Source organism: Saimiri boliviensis, chromosome 13, assembly GCF_048565385.1.
Source record: "Saimiri boliviensis isolate mSaiBol1 chromosome 13, mSaiBol1.pri, whole genome shotgun sequence".
In the NCBI taxonomy this organism is placed as follows: Eukaryota; Metazoa; Chordata; class Mammalia; order Primates; family Cebidae; genus Saimiri; species Saimiri boliviensis.
The window spans coordinates 66,093,838-66,112,698 of record NC_133461.1 but is presented as its reverse complement, the minus strand read 5'-3'; the positions used below and the strand labels follow the sequence as shown (position 1 = coordinate 66,112,698).

Here is an 18,861-nt window from a genome sequence, read left to right as displayed (position 1 = left end):
CACAGGAGAAAGCTTCCTAGAGAAAGTATGTGGTAAAGTCCACAGACTGAGAGAGGAAAGGAAGGCTGCACTCTAATTTGGGTTCTCGCAGAGGTCTGTGCCCCACCTATGAAAAGTATGGGGACTATTTCATCTTAGGAAGGAGGAGCAGCCACAGTTTTGCAAAGGATGTTAAGAGAGCCTAATTTGGAAGAGAACTGCCTACAAGGAGGAGGATTGCTGTATAAATAGAACTAGAATATCTCAATTTTATCCTAGAAAGTAGAAAGATTAACTTAATTTAAAATGAAAGATAAAATTACATTATAAACTTACTCAAAGTTTAAAACTGGACATCCAACCCTTTAAGGTAAATAAGCTTGCCTTTTAAAAAAATCAGAACTAGATTAGAAGCACACCAGGTGCTTCTGAAATTGTAGAGATATAAGCGTGTATAATTATTCTTTCTTGGTGGAAAAAATGCAGAAATCTCTTCCTAAAAGGAGATGCTGAACAGCACTGTCTGTCATCATGGTGTGATGGTTAAGACAGACATATATATAACACACATATACTTACATACACACACACTTTCACATGCATACATACACATTATTTTAGTCAATATTATTAGTAAAAGTTCATTTGCGTATTCTGGCATCCATGTTTAAGTTAAATTCTTATGTGTGAGGCTGGGCACATTCACTCACACCTGTAATCCTAGCACTTTGGGAGGCCAAGGCAGGTGGATTACTTGAGCCCAGGAGTTTGAGACCAGCCTGGGCAACATGGCAAAACCCTGTCTCCACCAAAACTACAAAAGTTAGCTGTGTCGTGGCTCATGCCTGTAGTCCCATCTACTTGGGAGACTGAGGCAGGAGGACTGCTTGAGTCTAGGAGGTTAAGCCTGCAGTGAGCCATGATCACACCACTGCACTCCAACCTGGGCAATATAACAAGACCCTAGATTCCATGCCCTGTCTCAAAAAAATTTTTTTACATGTATATATTAAAGATGGCTATTTCCTCTTTTTTACTTTCATTGCACATATTAAATTAATATATAGTTAATGCCCTAAAATAATGCAAAGCTAGCTGTTAGAAATACCAAGATGAATATAAGAGGATAGAGGAAAAGACACTTCTGCCTCCATTCTTTCAGAATTCACTACAAAACACTAAAGAAAAACAAGAAATGGAAACACTAACTCTATCTGTGGAGAAGCTAAGAGCTAAAGGTACCTGACTGAGCAGAGTCTTCGCACAGGCCATGTGCCCCACGGAACAATGGGGAGACTTAGGAGCTTGGAGGCGCCAGTGAGGCAGAGGCAAGCCTATTCTGTGTGTAGTTACACCTTCAGGTCCCTGTCTCTTCTTCCACGACTGTAGAAGATGAGAGAGTTATTCTTTAGAGGAATTAAACCAAAGAGGTCCTGTTGGACTGGGAATGCCAAAAATGGTAAAGGGTAGAGATGAGAATGGGGAAAAAAACAAGGAAAGTAAATAAAAGTATGCCTATTCTTCATCATGGCCTTATACCTTGGGTTCCCAGAACATTTGCAGCCTGGAATACTGTCACTTACCCCAGCCTCTCCAGGTTCCCCAGCAGGAAATCAGGAGCTCTTTCTCTAGAAAAACTGTGAAATCCTAAAGGGAAAGATCTATGGACATGAAGTAGCGGGCTCGTCAGTGAAAAAGGTAGTTTATCCGCCAGCCGCCTTTTAGTGACGCAAACTAGATTCTATGTCCTGTCCACAAGAACAGGGCTCCCAATCTGCTTTGGAGTACCTAAATTCTACATAAGAATAGACAGCCAAGGGTCACCAGACACCTAAGAAAATGGAAACCATGCAAAGAGTAGAATAAAAACACTCAACAGCAACCACAAAACTGTATAATTAATAATCCCAGAAAGATTACATATAAAACAAGAACAGTATGTTCCTTCAAAAAGGACAATCAGAGAAGGGCTCTTGGAAACTAAAAAAGGAAGTACAAATTTAAAAAATTAATACAAGGGTGAAAAGATTAGGAAATATCTCAAGAAGTATACCCAAAATGCAGAAAGACAGATAATGGGATAACTCATTTAATTAATTAGTGTGCTTACATTATTACACATCAAATGAGTATTAATATTATTAATTCATTAGTTATTAGAGTAAATACTGACTTCACTAGAAGGAGTGATAAAATCACATTGGGAAGATAAGAGGTAAGATAACTAAATGCTTGTCTACCATAAGAGGAAGTCAACTGATAGTTTCTAAAGTCAAAGAATCAAGAAAGTAGTATAGGGTTATCAGAATTATGAAAGCAATGCAACAGTGAAAGTGGTAGTCTCTGGGCATAGGATCAAAGGGTTGGAAAGAAGTCAGATGGGATTATTTTAGTACTATATGAATTTCAAAGATATGCATATAGCCTATTTTGGTAAAGGATAATGTAAAGATCAATATGACTATATTCCTGTTCTTAAGGAGTTTATACTCTGTTGAAGAAACATGCAAAACAACAATTATAGGAGCATGCAATAAATGATCTATCAGAAGCACAGAGAATCCTCTATCTCAGTCAAATAAGGAAGGTTTCTGAGGAAAGGGGATACTTAAACTGGGGTTTTAAAAGTTGAAAATGAGTTAACTGGTCAGAGAAGGGCTGAAAGGTGTTTCTTCCTACACACATTAAGTTTCCTTTCTAACACACACATGATAGCATTCTAGAAACATATTTTTGAACCTGGCTTTTTTTACTTAACACATTTTAGAGAATGTTTCTCCTTATAAAACCTACTTCTCATTAAAAACAAAACAAAATGTTGCTGCTTATAAAAAATTCAACACTATAAAAACTTTCAAAATAAAAAGTTAAAAGTTCTGCCCTCGCTTCCCCACTCCTACTTCTCAAGGATAAGCACTTTTAAATACATGTATATGCAAATACTGTTGAATACAATTGAATGTGAAAATACAATGTTCTGTATGTTTCACACATATTTGTTTATTCACATAAACTACATTTATATTCCTTAAAGTCTCTTAAAGCTAAGGATTCTGGGATAAGAAATATTAAGAAGTCTCACTTGGTATCAACTTACCAACACAGTCACAGCACTCATCCCAAAGGGCCCCAAGACAGAGCATGCACTCCTTACAGCAGGAGCAATTGCCTTCACCTGGCCGGCACTGGCAGAGCTCCTAGAAATAAGACGGATGGTTCAAATTCCAAATAACTATATATAAAACTGTTACTTTTTAAGCAAAAAATCCTGCCACATTTGCATTTACAGTAATGTATTCTTGACATAATTTTTGTATTCAACATTATTAACTATTCATCAGAACATAAATATATACAATGTCAGTTAGATTTTTTTTTTGGACACATTCAGTGAACATATTTTGAATGCTTTTACCTTATTTTGAAAGAAGGAAAATATTTTATTTTATAATTCATAACTTGACTACCCACATCACTTCAACAAATAATTCAGTACAAGAACAAAACCTGCTTTTCAGCTATTATATTCATTATCCAAATTTATCTATACAAATAGGGGTTTGTAGGGTTCCTCAACATGTAAAATGTGAATAAAAGAACCTTTTAAAATGCTATTTTTATTGTTCCATGATACAGAAAACAGTATGGTTAGTATGGTAGATTATTTGCAAAGAAGGTGACAATTATTCCCCTCCCTAGGTCTCCCCTCTTTGCAATGTAGCTTTGCAGCTCCTCTGATCAAGGGACAAGGTCAATTTATAGACCTCTAGAATTTAGGTGATCCTGAGACTCACTCTGATCAACAGAGTTCAGTGGACATGACATTATGTCACTTCTGACTTAGGTGGACAAGTCAGTCCACCTGCTGCCATCCTAGATCAGCCAACTTCCAACCAACCAGCAGCTGCCAACAGACATAGGAATAAAGCCAGAAAACCACCCAGCTGATCCAGGCTCAAACTGCCAACCCACAGAAACAAGAGCTAAATAAATGGCTGTTGTTTTAACCCACTAAACTTTAGGGTGGTTTGTCACTCCACAAGAGCTAAGATAGCTTACATGATAGTACATGAAGCTACAAAGCAATTCCTTTAGCGCTTGCCCCTGCCCTCCCCTTGCCACCAGACTGCCACTCCTGAACAAACCCAGCTGTTGGAAATAGATGCTTAGTGCTGCAAAGAAAAATCAGCACGGAGTCAAAGTATTTTTTAGCAATGCAAGTTTTACTTCCTGGACTGCGGGAAGGATACTCTCACTAGCCATCTTGCCATCAGACTACAATGAACAAAGGAAAACAGACAAATTTATCCCTTATTCATTCGGGGTCAACCTTACTGCTGTGTCTGATCTCCGCTGGCTGGACCCAGACCTCACAAGCTAAACTAAAACCTGATTGGCTAACAATTGAAAACTTTTCTAAACAGGTAAAAGCAATGGAAAGCTGGGACACGCCTGTGAGTATGTCCAACACTGGTACCTTGGTTAAAGTACAAGGACATAGAATATACTATGTGCCTGTAAGCACGGCATGTTTAACAGCTATACAGAATTGGGCTTAACAAAGAATTATTAGCATACTTATCATTTATTCTTTAACAAGAAAGGAAACTTTAAAAAGGAACTTTTCCACTTCCCACACCAACTGAAATGGAAATTCTATAGCCATCACTTACTACTTTCCTTGGTTTAAGATACCATATATATTTATAAGAAAAATATATTTTATTATTTTGGTAGAAATAACTTACGACAAAACTGATTTTACTCTCAGGCTTAGAAGGAACTTCACAGGTCAACAAAACCATCCTTCCATCTAACACCTTAATCTCTTCTATTATGTTCCATCAACAAATGGCCACTGCAGCCCACGGTTGATAAGGAACTTATAATCCAAAATAGCCTGTCCCAATCTTATGAAGTTTTAAGTGTTTTCTTTCGTTGAACTGAAGCCTGATTCCCAGAAGCCTGCTCCTTAAGACCCACCTCCTCCAAATATAATTTCTCTTCAACAAAGCCATTCTAATTTTTCATGGCACCTGCACTGAACAGTTTGGAACGTCTGCCCTTGATTCCCACCCTCCTGTCTCCAGCTCTGTTTTCAACTATATCACCTTTCTTTTTCCTGGCTACAAATAATTGGAACAGAGGTAGAAAACAGACTGTAGCTGGTCAATGAGATTGTCTTTCAAGATTTTGGAAGTACAACAGATATTTTTCAATCTCTGTTAGGAACGTGAACATGTCAATCTCTGTTAGGGGATGATACAAAGCTGGGGCTGAGAAGGCCATTTCAAAATAAGACGTAAAAAAAATCATCCTATGGCTCCCCAATTCCTGCTTTCCAAATATAAGCACCATGACATTCATGGTCACAAGAAGAGAAGGGAGGGAAGAAGCCATTCTGATTTCTAATAATGCTCTAGTCCTAATAATGCACTTCCTGTTCTTAGAGATACTGTTATCAGTTTGAGATATTCTTTATTGCGATATATGTATCAACTGGAGTAGGTTTTAGTCACTCCCAACCAAAAAAGCCCTGGTTAAAACAAAATGATGTCTATTTTTATTCCCCCATCTCCTCATTTTAGATCATTTTACTCCCATGGTTTCATCACTTGTTCCCCATGACATGATGTTACATTGTATCACTCTGCCATTAGCTTTGTCATTAGGTGAAAGTTTGGTAATTCTAAATCATCATCATCCCCCTCCCACTCCCGCTTCCTCTCCTACTCCTCTTCCTCCTCCTCCTTAGCAAAAAAGCAGAGAATCCCTCTTACCTTCTTGATTGTAAACACTAGTTTTTAAAATTAAAGAAGCCTAAAATTTGTTTGTTTTGGGTAGCAATATGCTGTCAGCAACTGTGTTACTTTCAAACCATTCCAACAAATCATTTCAATAAGATTTAAAAATCTGAGACCTGCTGGGTGCAATGGCTCATGCCTGTAGTCCCAGCACTTTGGGAGGCTGAGGTGGGCAGATCACAAGGTCAAGAGATTGAGACCATCCTGGCCAACATGGTGAAACTCCATCTCTACTAAAAATACAAAAATTAGCTGGGTGTGGTGGTGCACACCTGTAGTCCTAGCTACTTGGGAGGCTGAGGCAGAAGAATCACTTGAACCCAGGAGATGGAGGTTGCAGTGAGCAGAGATCACTCCACTGTACTCCAGCCTGGCGACAGAACAAGACTCCATCTCAAAAAAAAAAAAAGTTATTGATATATATGTTTTAAAAAATTAACTAGTGCAATGTAACCATTATTTATCATTTCTGTACCTCAATACTGTGCTTTTAAAATGTAAACACAGGTCATAATATTTATCCCTATTAAATTCATGTTATATTTCTGGACTATTAGAGTCAGCCCATCATTCTAACATGGCATTTTCTGCAGCACTGATTTTAATTCCTTGGGGTTTTGTTGTTGTTTTTTGTCTCCAAAAGTTACAGCACTTTTTTTTTTTTTTTTTTTTTTTTTTTTTTTAGACGGAGTCTTGCTCTGTCACCCAGGCTGGAGTGCAGTGGCACGACCTCAGCTCACTGCAACCTGCATCTCCCAGGTTCAAGTAATTCTCCTGCCTCAGCCTCCCAAGTCACTGGGATTACAAGTACCTGCCACTGTGCCTGGCTAATTTTTCTATTTTTAGTAGAGACGGGGTTTCATCATGTTGGCCAGACTGGTCTCAAACTCCTGACGTCCATCTCAGCCTCCCAAAGTGCTAGGATTATAGGCATGAGCCACTATGCCCAGCTTATACAGCACTTTCAAGAATCAACACTTGTGCTATTTTCTAACTAATTCATTAGTTTTATATAAGTGCATATGTGTGACCTAATATATGCACATTGTAATATTTTAGTACTGCAGAATTTTATACTCTCAGGCTGCATTCATGTGACACAGACATTAGGTAACTTTGCTGGGCCTATTAGAAAGAAGGGGACTGAAAAGGCAGGGAGTTAATGAGAAATATAGCTACTTCATCACAAAACTGGTGATGCTTGATTCAGATAAGCTCAAACTTAGTTGGAAACCTAGAAAACCAGAGGTGCCAAAGCTACACTTTGTCTTTGGAGTAAGAGAACATTTTCTGAGTACATACTTTTTAGAAATACCATCAGATGAGAATACTAACAATCCTTTTTTTTTTTTTTTTTAAGATTTACAAAGGTTAGTACTTAGTCACAAGAAATAAAGCTTTAAAAAATTCTTAAATTTACATTATATGTAGAAAATATCCTTTTACTATCTTAGTTGCTTATACAGGTTGAGTATTCCTTATCTGAAATGCGGGGTACCAAAAGTGTTTCAGATTTTGACGTTTTTGGATTTTGTAATATTTGCATTATACTAGTTGAGCATCCCATATCCAAAAATCTAAAGTCTTTCAATGAGCATTTCCTTTGATGTCATGTCGATGCTCAGAAAGTTTCCGATTCTGGATCATTTTGGATTTCAGATTTTTGGATTTGGGATGCTCAACCTATATTTACATTATTAACTAAACCAACTCAAGAGAAACAAATTAGAAAAGTAACAAATTTATTCAAAGAATATAGTGTCTCTCCTTCTTCTGCAGCTTCCAAATGGTAGCTTGCTAAATAAATTACTGCATATTATGCCAAATAATTTTTTTAATGAACGTCAATTTAATGGCTTCCATTAGAGAAATCTGAGTCTGTGAAGCATTCATTATGCCTTTTACTGTCAGATATTTGTTAAGTATTTTAAACTAAAATGAAAAGGTGGGTGAGACTGAGATTACTGCTAACAAATGGAAAATTAAAACTAACAGCCTATTTAAAAGTTGCTTGAACTTGCCCCCAGGTTATCTAGCCCTGAAGATTAAACGTATTTCACACCCTCTTAATAGATGCATGTCCTGCACGTTTACATGGTGGTGTGAGAGAGTAATATGCCGCAGTCATATGCTTACTGCTTTATAATTTAGTGATAGAATACCATGTGAAAAGCTACGGTAAGGAGAAAAGGGGGAAATGACAGAGATAAGCTTTAATTACTGTACTATTAAAGAGACAAAAGTCCAGTTTAAGACTTTAATGGTAAAAATTACTATCAAAACTTGCTGGACACCAAACAACCAATATCCTGGCTAATATTCTCCTTTCTGTCTACCCTACTACAGACTTTTGTCTTAATAAAGCAGAAATTTAATCACCATATTAAGAAATGTTCATAATTTGGGTAAATGAGCCTCCACATACATCAAATATTCTCTATTCTTCATAATTCATGTCAGCTTTCATTTTAGGAGTTTGGCAAATAAGAAAAACAAGCTCCTCAAACCGATCTTTTGAATCAGCATTTATGCCTTTACCATTTTCAAAAATACACCTCTTACTTTTCAGGAGAAATAGATAGGCAAATTTAACAGATGGCATTTAAAATCTTACTGCAAAATAAAGAGAGCAAAAATATGTCTACTCTATGACTACTGCTTTTATGTCAAGAAACAAAGTGAAACAATGAATTTCCACATGCAAAAATAACTATAAATAGCAGCTTTATGAAGCTCATCCAGTAATTTATTCTTTTCTATTCATTCTACATGTCCTCAAAAATCACATTATTGAATAACGTTTGGTTGTGAACATATTTAGAAACACACACACACACACACACAATATTTGTGTGTGTGTGTGTGTGTGTGTGTGTGTGTGTGTGTGTGTGTTGGAGTCTCTCTCTGTTGCCAGGCTAGATTGCAGTGGCACAATTTCAGCTCTCTGTCTCCTCGGTTCAAGCGACTCTTCTGCCTTAGCCTCCCAAGTAGCTGGGATTATGGGCACCTGCCACCATACCCAGCTAATTTTTGTATTTTTAGTAGAGATAGGGTTTCACCATGTTGGCCAGGGTAGTCTTGATCTCCTGACTTCCTGATCTGCCTGCTTTGGCCTCCGAAAATGCTAAGATTACAGGTGTGAGCCACCGTGCCTGGCCCCAGAAATGTGGTGAGGATGTTTCTAAATATAACAAACATTTGTAAAGTGCTTTGAACTCAAGTATTGAAAATACAAAAGAAAAAAACTCTGTGCTGAAACAAGGATTACAGAAAAACACAAAAACTGCCCCATTTAAATCAAGCAGAATCTGTTCTTCAGGATACTTGAAAACTTTACCCCTAGTTGTTTCAGTTATAAGGACCCAAGTCTTCTATAACCAGAAAGGCTAAAGTCAAGATAAAAAGAAAGGTTTTACCAAAATTTTTAAAGTATTTCTTTAATTATATAAGACTTTGGAAAATATCTACTAAAGTAGCAAGAAAAAAACCCCAAATTACTCCCACTTTGGTAAATTCCTATGCACGTCTAACAAAACGATGATTATATACTATCCTGATCTAAAAAAAATTAGTATTTCTCTATCACAAAAATCTGCCAACATAATTTAATCATTGCATAACAGTACACTGACGTGACAAAATTCAGAAACAGATTAAATTCTTAATTCTTTCCACACCTTGTCCACTTTCTCATTTTTTATCACCTTCATAAACTTCATCAGCTTCTATTTTACTATTATTTAAAAGTCTCCACTTCTTAAACAGAAAATGTGGTAGAGCTGAAATTTAGAATTTTCTCTTTAGACTGGGTTATTTATATATTTTACTAACTTAAGTATGACTAAACTTGGGTATTGCTCAGTTGAATGGAACATGTGATCAAAACTAAACACCAAGTTCACAGAAGTCCAAAATAAAGACTGACTCAATGCTTCCAGTTATTTACTGCCACCACCTCCCCCAAAGTCCTTAAAAGGGTTCTATTTAATCCTTACAGGCACTGTGCTAAGTGTTTTATATGCATTGTCTTGAATCTGATACAGAGTCATGTTGTAATTGTCCTTATTTTTTAAATGAAGTCATGAAATTTATACAACTTCATTCAGTTAGTGGCTGGAATTTTACCCCAGTTATGGTTAGGTATTCTTGTTTTTTAAACATTAAAATGAGAAATATAAAAGTTATTTTTCATTAACATTTTAATAATTACAGTTATTATTCTCTTAGAATAAGCCCATAATTAAACTTAGGTGATTCTTTAGGTTATTTAATCAAAGGTGTTATTTCACTCTCAGTATAACTAGAAATGCTATTGCCCAAGTTTAAGCATTGTTTGTAAAGGTAAAGTTGGAATCACTGGCTAAGAGATGCAAAACCAGTGACTTGGAATGCAATACTTAATTTTTTGTTGCTTCACTGGTTAATGACTATATCTTCTGCTTCTCTAGTCTGCAAGTTACAGAGAAATTGTGGTCGTTCTTCATGTGAAGAAGAGAAGGATGAGAATGAGTGGTTTCATGATTTCTGTGAGTTCATACGACTGTGGCTTTGAAACAAGGTTTTCTGACTCGAAGCGTTTTGTAGCCCACTGCTCTTGAATGTTACGGGCAAGGTAATATGGAATAAGACATGCTCCATGTGTAAAGAACTACACTATATGTTCTTAAAATTTGGTAAACACATTGTTCAATAATTTTGCGATGGAAAAAAATTAAAACTTTACACTAAATGGAAAACTGATATTTATACATTTGAGCTACTCTCTACTGACCAGCATGAGTATTTAGAGAGACTTTGGCAAACTGTTTTAAAAGCTTATATGAAATGAAAGTCTAGCAGGATGAAAAGTTTGAGGGAAAAATTGAATCATTCAAAACGTATTTTACTAAATTCATATTAAGGGAAACCTTCAATATGACAGAGAATTTCAAATTTTTATAAGCCAAAGACAGATTTTATATACTATTCAACCATCTTTAGAGAAGACTCTTATTCCATATACAGTCATGCTTTACTGCTTAAGGATAAGGATACATTCTGAAAAATGCATCTTAGGCAAACTTCTTGTTATATGAACATCAGCATATACTTACACAAACCTACACGGTGGAGCCTACTATAATCCTAGGCTAAAAAAGGAATGAGCAAAGTCTCCAATAAATATGGGACTATGGGACAGGCACTGTAGCTAATGCCTGAAATCCCAGCTCTTAGGGAGGCAGAGCGGGAGGATAGCTTGAGTCCAGGAGTTCAAGACCTGTCTGGGCAATATAGTGAGACCCTCTTCTCCACAAAAAGGAAAACAAAAACAAAAACAAAAAGACAATAAAAGAAATATGGGAATATATGAAAAGACCTAATCTACGTTTGATAGGAGTGCCTGAATGTGATGAAGAGAATGAATCCAAGTTGGAAAATATTCTTCAGGATATTATTCAGGAAAACTTTCCCAGAGTAGCAAGGCAGGACAATATTCAACTCCAGGTAATACAGAGAACACCACAAAGATATTCCTCAAGAAGAGCAACACCAAGGCACATAATTGTCAGATTCACCAGGGTTGAAATGAAGGAGAAAATGCTAAAGGCAGCCAGAGAGAAAGATCAGGTTACCCACAAAGGGAAGCCTATCAGACTCACAGCAGATGTCTCAGCAGAAACCCTACAAGCCAGAAGAGAGTAGGGGCCAATATTCAACATCCTTAAAGAAAAGAACTTTCAACTGAGAATTTCATATCCAGCCAAACTAAGCTTCATAAGTGAAGGAAAAATAAAATCTTTTGTGAACAAGCAAGTACTCAGAGATTTCATCACCACCAGGCCTGCTTTACAAGAGCTTCTGAAAGAAGCACTACACATAGAAAGGAACAACCAGTATCAGCCATTCCAAAAATATACCAAAAGGTAAACAGCATCAACATAATGAAGAATCTGCATCAACTAATGGGCAAAACTGCCAGCTAGCATTAAATGGCAGTATTAAACTCACATATATTATTATTAATCCTAAATTTAAATCGACTAAATGCCCAATCAAAAGACACAGACTGGCAAACTGGATAAAAAGCCAAAACCCATCGGTATGCTGCATCCAGACCCATCTCACATGCAAGGATACACAAAGACTCAAAACAAAGGGATGGAGGAAAATTTACCAACCAAATGGAGAGCAAAATAAATAAATAAATAAATAAAAAGCAGGAGTTGCAATTCTCGCCTCTGATAAAATAGACTTTAAAGCAACGAAGATCAAAAGAGGCAAAAAAGGACATTACATAATGGTAAAAGGATCAATGCAACAAGAAGAGCTAATGATCCTAAATATATACGCACCCAATACAGGAGCACCCAGACACAATAAGGCAAGTTCTTAATGACTTATAAAGAGACTTAGGCTCCCACACAACAATAGTGGGAGACTTTACATCACACTGTCAATATTAGATAGATCAACGAGACAGAAAATTAACAAGGATATCCAAGACATGAACTCAGACCCGGAACAAGTAAACTTAAAAAACGTTTATAGAACTCTCCACCCCAAATCCAAAAAACATACATTCTTCTCAGTACCACATCACACCTACTCTAAAAGTGACTACATAATTGGAAGTAAATCACTCCTCAGTAATTGCATAGCACTTCACAGGTTTAAATGAAATATTGTTTGGCTGCTTGTTTGCTATTTTCCTTCCTTATTCCTACCTGTCTCCATTGTTAAGCACAAGTATTGGCATAAAAGAGGTTTTCAATACCCATTTTTAGACTGCACTCTAGCCTGGGCAATAAAGCAAGACTCCTGTTCTCTCTCCCTCTTTCTCTTCCTTTTTCTTTCATTCTTTTTTTTCTTTTTCCTTTTTTCTCTTTTTCCCCAAAAAAAATAAAAAAAGAAAAATCCTAGGCTATAGGGTATGGCCTATTGCTCCTAGGTTACAAATCTGTACAGCATGTTACTGTCCTGAATAAGCAACTGTAACACAATGGTAAGTATTTGCATGTCTAAACATATCTAAACATAGAAAAGGTACAATAAAAATACAGTATTATAATCTTACGCAGCCACCATCATATATGTTGTCTGACAATGACCAAAATGATGTTATGCAGTGCATGACTGTACAACTGATGTTCTGGTGAGATATTAATTATTTATGCAAAATAAATTGAAGGGAGGATATTTATCTAAGACTAAGACTAGACTTTAAGAGTTAACACTTAGCCAGGCGTGGTAATCAATGCCTGTAATCCCAGCACTTTGGGAGGCCGAGGCAGTCAGATCATGGGGTCAAGAGATCGAGATCATCCTGGCCAACATGGTGAAACCTCATCTCTACTAAAAATACAAAAATTAGCTGGGCATGGTGGTATGTGCCTGTAGTACCAGCTACTCAGGAGGCTGATGCAGGAGAATCACTTGAACCCGGGTGGGAGAGGTTACAGTGAGCCGAGATCACGTCACTGCACTCCAGGCTGGCAACAGCAAGACTCCATCTCAAAAAAAAAAAAAAAAAAAAAAGAGAGAGAGAGTTAACATTGTATGAACTCCCAAATTTCTAGCCAGAAATGGAAACTAACAACTTGAGAAGAATCTTATTTATATTGACCCTTGGTCACTGATAAATATTTTCATTCTTGTTGTAAAGATCTGAGAGATTTGTTAACCCTGTTGCTATAATAAAACAAGGAAACATCAGTGAGAAAACACTATATTCTAGTAAAGAAAGCAAATGACTTAGACTTACAGGTTCTGGTTTTAAGCCCTGAGTCTCGGTTTCCCAGTCATAAAAAAGGAATGGTATTGCTGGATTTTCCCTCACAAACTTTGAGATTCCAATGAGATAATGAATATCAAAATGCTTTGGTGACCCAGCAATCCCATTCATAAACCCATAAGCTGGACTTCCAGGATCTGGTTTTAAGTCCTGAGTCTTGGTTTCCCAGTCATAAAAAAGGAATGGTATTGCTGGATTTTCTGGGATCTCAATGAGATAACGAATATCAAAATGCTTTGGTGACTCAGCAATCCCATTCCTAGGTATTTACTCAAGAAAAATTAAAACATAGGTCCATAAAAAGACCCATATGGGAAAGTATCAACATAATTCATAATTACTGATAACTGTAAACCATGCAAGGTTGGTCCAGCAACCAGTGAATGGATAAACAAAGTGCAGTACATCCACACAATGGAATCCTACTCATCAGTAAAAAGGAAAGAACTACACAACACACACAGTAATATGGATCAATCTCAAAAGCATTAGACTGAATGAAATAAGATAGACAGAACAAAAGGCTATATACTGTATGATTCCATTTATATAACATTCTGGAAAAGGCAAAACTATAGGAAAAAAATTAAATCAGTGGTTGCCAGGGGCTGAGGCAGGGAAAAAGCTAGGTCCAACTACAACGGGGCACAAGAGAATGTTTTAGGATGATGAAAAATATTCTCTATCTTGGTTGTAGTAGTAGTTACATGAGTATATGTTGGTCAGAAATCATAAAACTGCACATCTAAAAAGAGTGAACAGGCCGGGAACAGTGGCTCATGCCTGTAATCCCAGCATTTTGGGAGGCAAAGGCGGGTGGACTGCTTGAGCTTAGGAGTTTGAGATCAGCCTGGCCAAAATGGTAAAACCTAGCCTCTACTAAAAAAATACAAAATAGCTGGGCGTAGTGGTACGTGACTGTAATCCCAGCTACTTGGGAGGCTGAGGGAGGAAAATCACTTGATCACAGGAGGCGGAGGTTACAGTGAACTGAGATGCAGCCACTGTACTCCAGTCTGGGTGACAAAGAGAGACTCCATCTCAAACAAACAAACAAAACAAAACAAAACAAAAGCCGGGCGCAGAGGCTCAAGCCTGTAATCCCAGCACTTTGGGAGGCCATGGTGGGTGGATCATGAGGTCAAGAGATCGAGACCATCCTGGTCAACATGGTGAAATCCCGTATCTACTAAAAATACAAAACATTAGCTGGGCATGGTGGCGTGTGCCTGTAATCCCAGCTACTCAAGAGGTTGAGGCAGGAGAATTGCCTGAACCCAGGAGGCGGAGGTTGTGGTGAGCTGAGATCGTGCCATTGCACTCCAGCCTGGGTAACAAGAGTGAAACTCCATCTCAAAAACAAAACAAAACAAAACAAAACAAAAAACCCAGCATGGTACACTGGGGTTTCTCCATAAATTTAACAACAACAAAAAAAACTAAATTGAAAAATACAAAGCATTATTTCAAGTTGGTATTAAAGAAAGCAACGCAGAAAACAGTTCTAATTCTGAAAATATATTGTTTTGATTTGCTTTTAACCTAAAACTGAAATTTCCTAACACAATTTTTTTCAAAGAAACATAAAACAATGTTAGTGAAAATGTAAAACAGAAATTGTATATTTTAAAACACACATAATTGCTAAAAATCATCTAAACACAGAATAAAATCAGAAGGAGCTATATCAAAATAGTAAGAGTAGCATGTGTTTGGAAAATAGGACTAACAATGATTTAATCTTTTTTTTCTACTCTGTATTTTCTGAATTTGGGGGTAGAAAATATGTTTTTATAATAGCAAATAAACATGTAATTTATTTGGATATTATAACGTCTTAAGATCCAGTTAAATTAACATTTGAACAATTACAAAAGATATTCAAAAACACAATCCGAGGTTCTTAAGCAAATTCTAAGTATTTACAATATCTTGATCCAAAAAACAGGAATGTAGAAATAAATATAATTAAGTATTTACTTGCATATTGTGTAAACATCAGTAATCAACAAAGATTATATCTATACTGACACTACTTTTACTTAGGTCAAATGAGTTTTTTGATTTGTTTTGTTTTGTTTTGTTTTTTTGAGACGGAGTCTTGTTCACCAAGCTAGAGTCACCAGGCTAGAATGACTTGATCTCGGTTGCTCACTACAACCTCTGCCTCTCTGGTTCAAGCAATTCTCCTGCCTCAGTCTCCCAGGTAGCTGGGAATACAGGTGCACGCCACCACACCCAGCTAATTTTTATATTTTCAGTAGAGACGGGGTTTTACCATGTTGGCCAGAATAGTCTCAATCTCTTGACATCCTGATCCACCTGCTTCGGCCTCCCAAAGTGCTAGGATTATAGGCATGAGCCACCATGCCCAACCCAAACGAGTATTTAAAGATAAATAAATAAAACAAATAACTTCGATTAGAACTTATTCAAAAGAATCAACAATTATAATCAGATTAGGTTATAACAAATCTGTTTGACATATTAATATTCTTTAAAGAGGATATCACATGAATCTTCAAACCCAGATGATAAATATCAATCCAATATCATTAGCATGCTGTTCTTTACACATTCTGATTGGTAAAGTTTTGTCCTGAAAATAACATACACTTAAATGAATCAGTACTGAAAACAGTACTTATTTTTGGCTAAATAAGTCAACATACAAGTTCATGCATATATATATGAATTATCAAATATATCATATAGTGCCTGTTTCTTTCTTTCCTTTTTTTTTTTTTTTTTTTTTTTGAGATGGAGTCTTGCACTGTTGCCCAGGTTGGAATGCAATGGCAAGATCTTGGCTCACTGAAACCTCCAACTCCAAGGTTCACACGATTCTCCTGCCTCAGCCTCCGAAGTAGCTGGAATTACAGGCGCATACCACCACACCCAGCTAATTTTTTATATTTTCAGTAGAGACAGGGTTTTGCTATGTTGGCCAGACTGGTGTCGAACTTATGACTTTGCGATTTGCCTACCTTGGCCTCCCACAGTGCTGGGATTACAGGCATAAGCCACCACACCTGGTAGTGCCTGTTTCTTATGTAAATGTAGTAACAAAAATTTAGATGCTAATCCTACTTACTGTACAAGTGCCCCACTGATTTCTTTAAAAGAATCCAGCTGGGGTAAGTTGGGAATAAGTACAGATGAGACTGACTACATGTTGATCACTGTTGAAGCTGGGTGAAGGGTAAATGGGGAGTTATTTTACAATTTTCCCTACTTTATGTATGTTTGAAAATGTCCATGTGTCCCAATGAAATCCTCATTTTGTTTTAACAGCAACAGGTGAAACAACTAGTGAAAATAAATTTTAATCTCCACTTATATATTAGCAGCTACTATAACTGCATTAAACATTTGGGGGGAAACAATGATTTATTTTTCCTTTAAATTATATCAGGCCTAATTTATTACATTTGAACATTAATTTCAGAGATTTTTATGGGGTGTTAACTGAAACAAAACAGAACAAAAATAGGTTAGCACCACAACTTGTAAGAGCAGGGAAGTGGGAAGAAGAAGAAAGAAACAATTTAGAAAAATAATGTTCAGGAGAGAAAAGAGAAAACATTCCTCATTGTAAGTCAAAATATTACTACTATACTAACAAATCAAGATAACTATATCAAGAGACCAAAGTAGAATTTAACTTGCATTAAGAAAAAAGGAAAAGTTAATTTTTAGTTTACTGTAATTAAGAAAGCCCTAAAGTTACCTATTTATATTTTTAACTTAAGACAAAATATACTTTTAAAAGCTAGAATTGTTAATAAGAAGTAAGCTACTTTAAAATTTCTACTTATTTCAGAAAATTTAAAATTTATTTAATAATTAAATCAATTTTTAGAATAAAAAAGCAGACTATCCATTTGCACATAAAAGCACTAAATAAATGTTCAGATAACAAACTACTAAAATGATGCATTAATTACCTCTGAATCCAATTTTGAATATTTTCATGAAATATAACATTTATGTCATCCTAAAAACTACTATAAATATTAGCCAAAAGTACTCATAGTTAATATAGGTTTTCTCCACTCTTCATACAAAATGGGCCTTGAGATTTCTGGGGTACATCATAATATTGATCCAAATTTTAAAAATTATTTTCACAAAAGTAGCAGGGGAAAGTAGTAAAGATTTTCTTAAAGGAAAATCCCATATTACCAAATTTATTTTTTCCTGAAACAGGATAGCTAAACCCCTCATTATATGAGCAAGGAAGTACACCAGGATGACAGTTTTACTTTCTTGATGTTTAAAGTTAGATTTCTTTCCTGTTAGAAGCACAAAATAAATATTTATATAGGGACCACCCTTAGGCACAGCAACTTGGAGTGGCAGGAATGACTGTACTGCTTTGTGACCATGCTGGTAAAAAATATTTACATAACTAGGAGCTTTCAGGGAAAATTTTTCATCCTTAGTTATTTTATAAACGCAGAGGATGCAACATAAACAAATGTTCTAATTTATCCTTATAGTACATCAGTTCAGCTCTACAGATGTTGTTCAAACTAAACCAAATTAACAAAAAGAATTCTAAATTCCCTCTACAAGAGAAGCAGTATCTTTTTATAAACTTCTATGGCACTGCATCTTTGTCTTTCTTAAAGTACTTATCTCCCACCTTAATGTATTCATTTCTGTACATCTTTTACAAGTTTAAGGGGAAAAGCAGCTCTTATTGTTACCTAAAATGTCAATGTGCCTTGTACTTTGTTGAATATGAAAGTGGAATTTTAACAACTCAGTATGTTGGAATGGAAAGCAAAGCCCCAACAATGTTTAACCTTTCCAGGTCCACCAACTGCTATGAGAATCTCTTGACAGCTATGGACCTTTTCCCCAGAAAAGTGTGCATAGGCAATTTTGAATATAATCTTGAGGATCTCTTGAAGCCCTTAAGAGGTCCAGGGCCCCAGTTAACAATTGTTAGTACATGAAATGCCAAGAGCCAATTAATTCTTCAACTAAATAGAACAGGGATAAAAAGAGGACATTGAAGTTCAGGTTTCTATCAGATCAGTTAGACTACTCCCACAACAGGTCAAAAAGACAAGAACTAGGCATCTACCAACCATCTCCATCTACTACTCACCTCCAATCACTATAAGAAAATCAGCCAATGAAAATAAACAAATAACCTACAATTCTCTGATTAGCCTCAGAGCAGAGTACACATTCCAGCATCAAGGACTTCCTTAACCCCAAGTGTTCTCTGCTCTGAATTCAGTCAGTAAGTCTTGTCTAAATACATGGATCTCCCAACCAGGTTTTATTGCCTTA

General features: G+C 36.3%; 1 protein-coding gene across 1 annotated transcript in view; it reads right to left on the bottom strand.

Moving 5' to 3' along the window:
• TWSG1 (twisted gastrulation BMP signaling modulator 1) overlaps window positions 1-18,861 on the bottom strand; it is a 65,317-nt gene that overhangs the window by 33,450 nt on the left and 13,006 nt on the right. Inside the window, exon 3 of the mRNA XM_010335576.3 lies at window positions 3,077-3,176. Within this exon, the coding sequence (XP_010333878.1) occupies window positions 3,077-3,176 (100 nt within the window). The remainder of the gene's footprint in view (window positions 1-3,076; window positions 3,177-18,861) is intronic.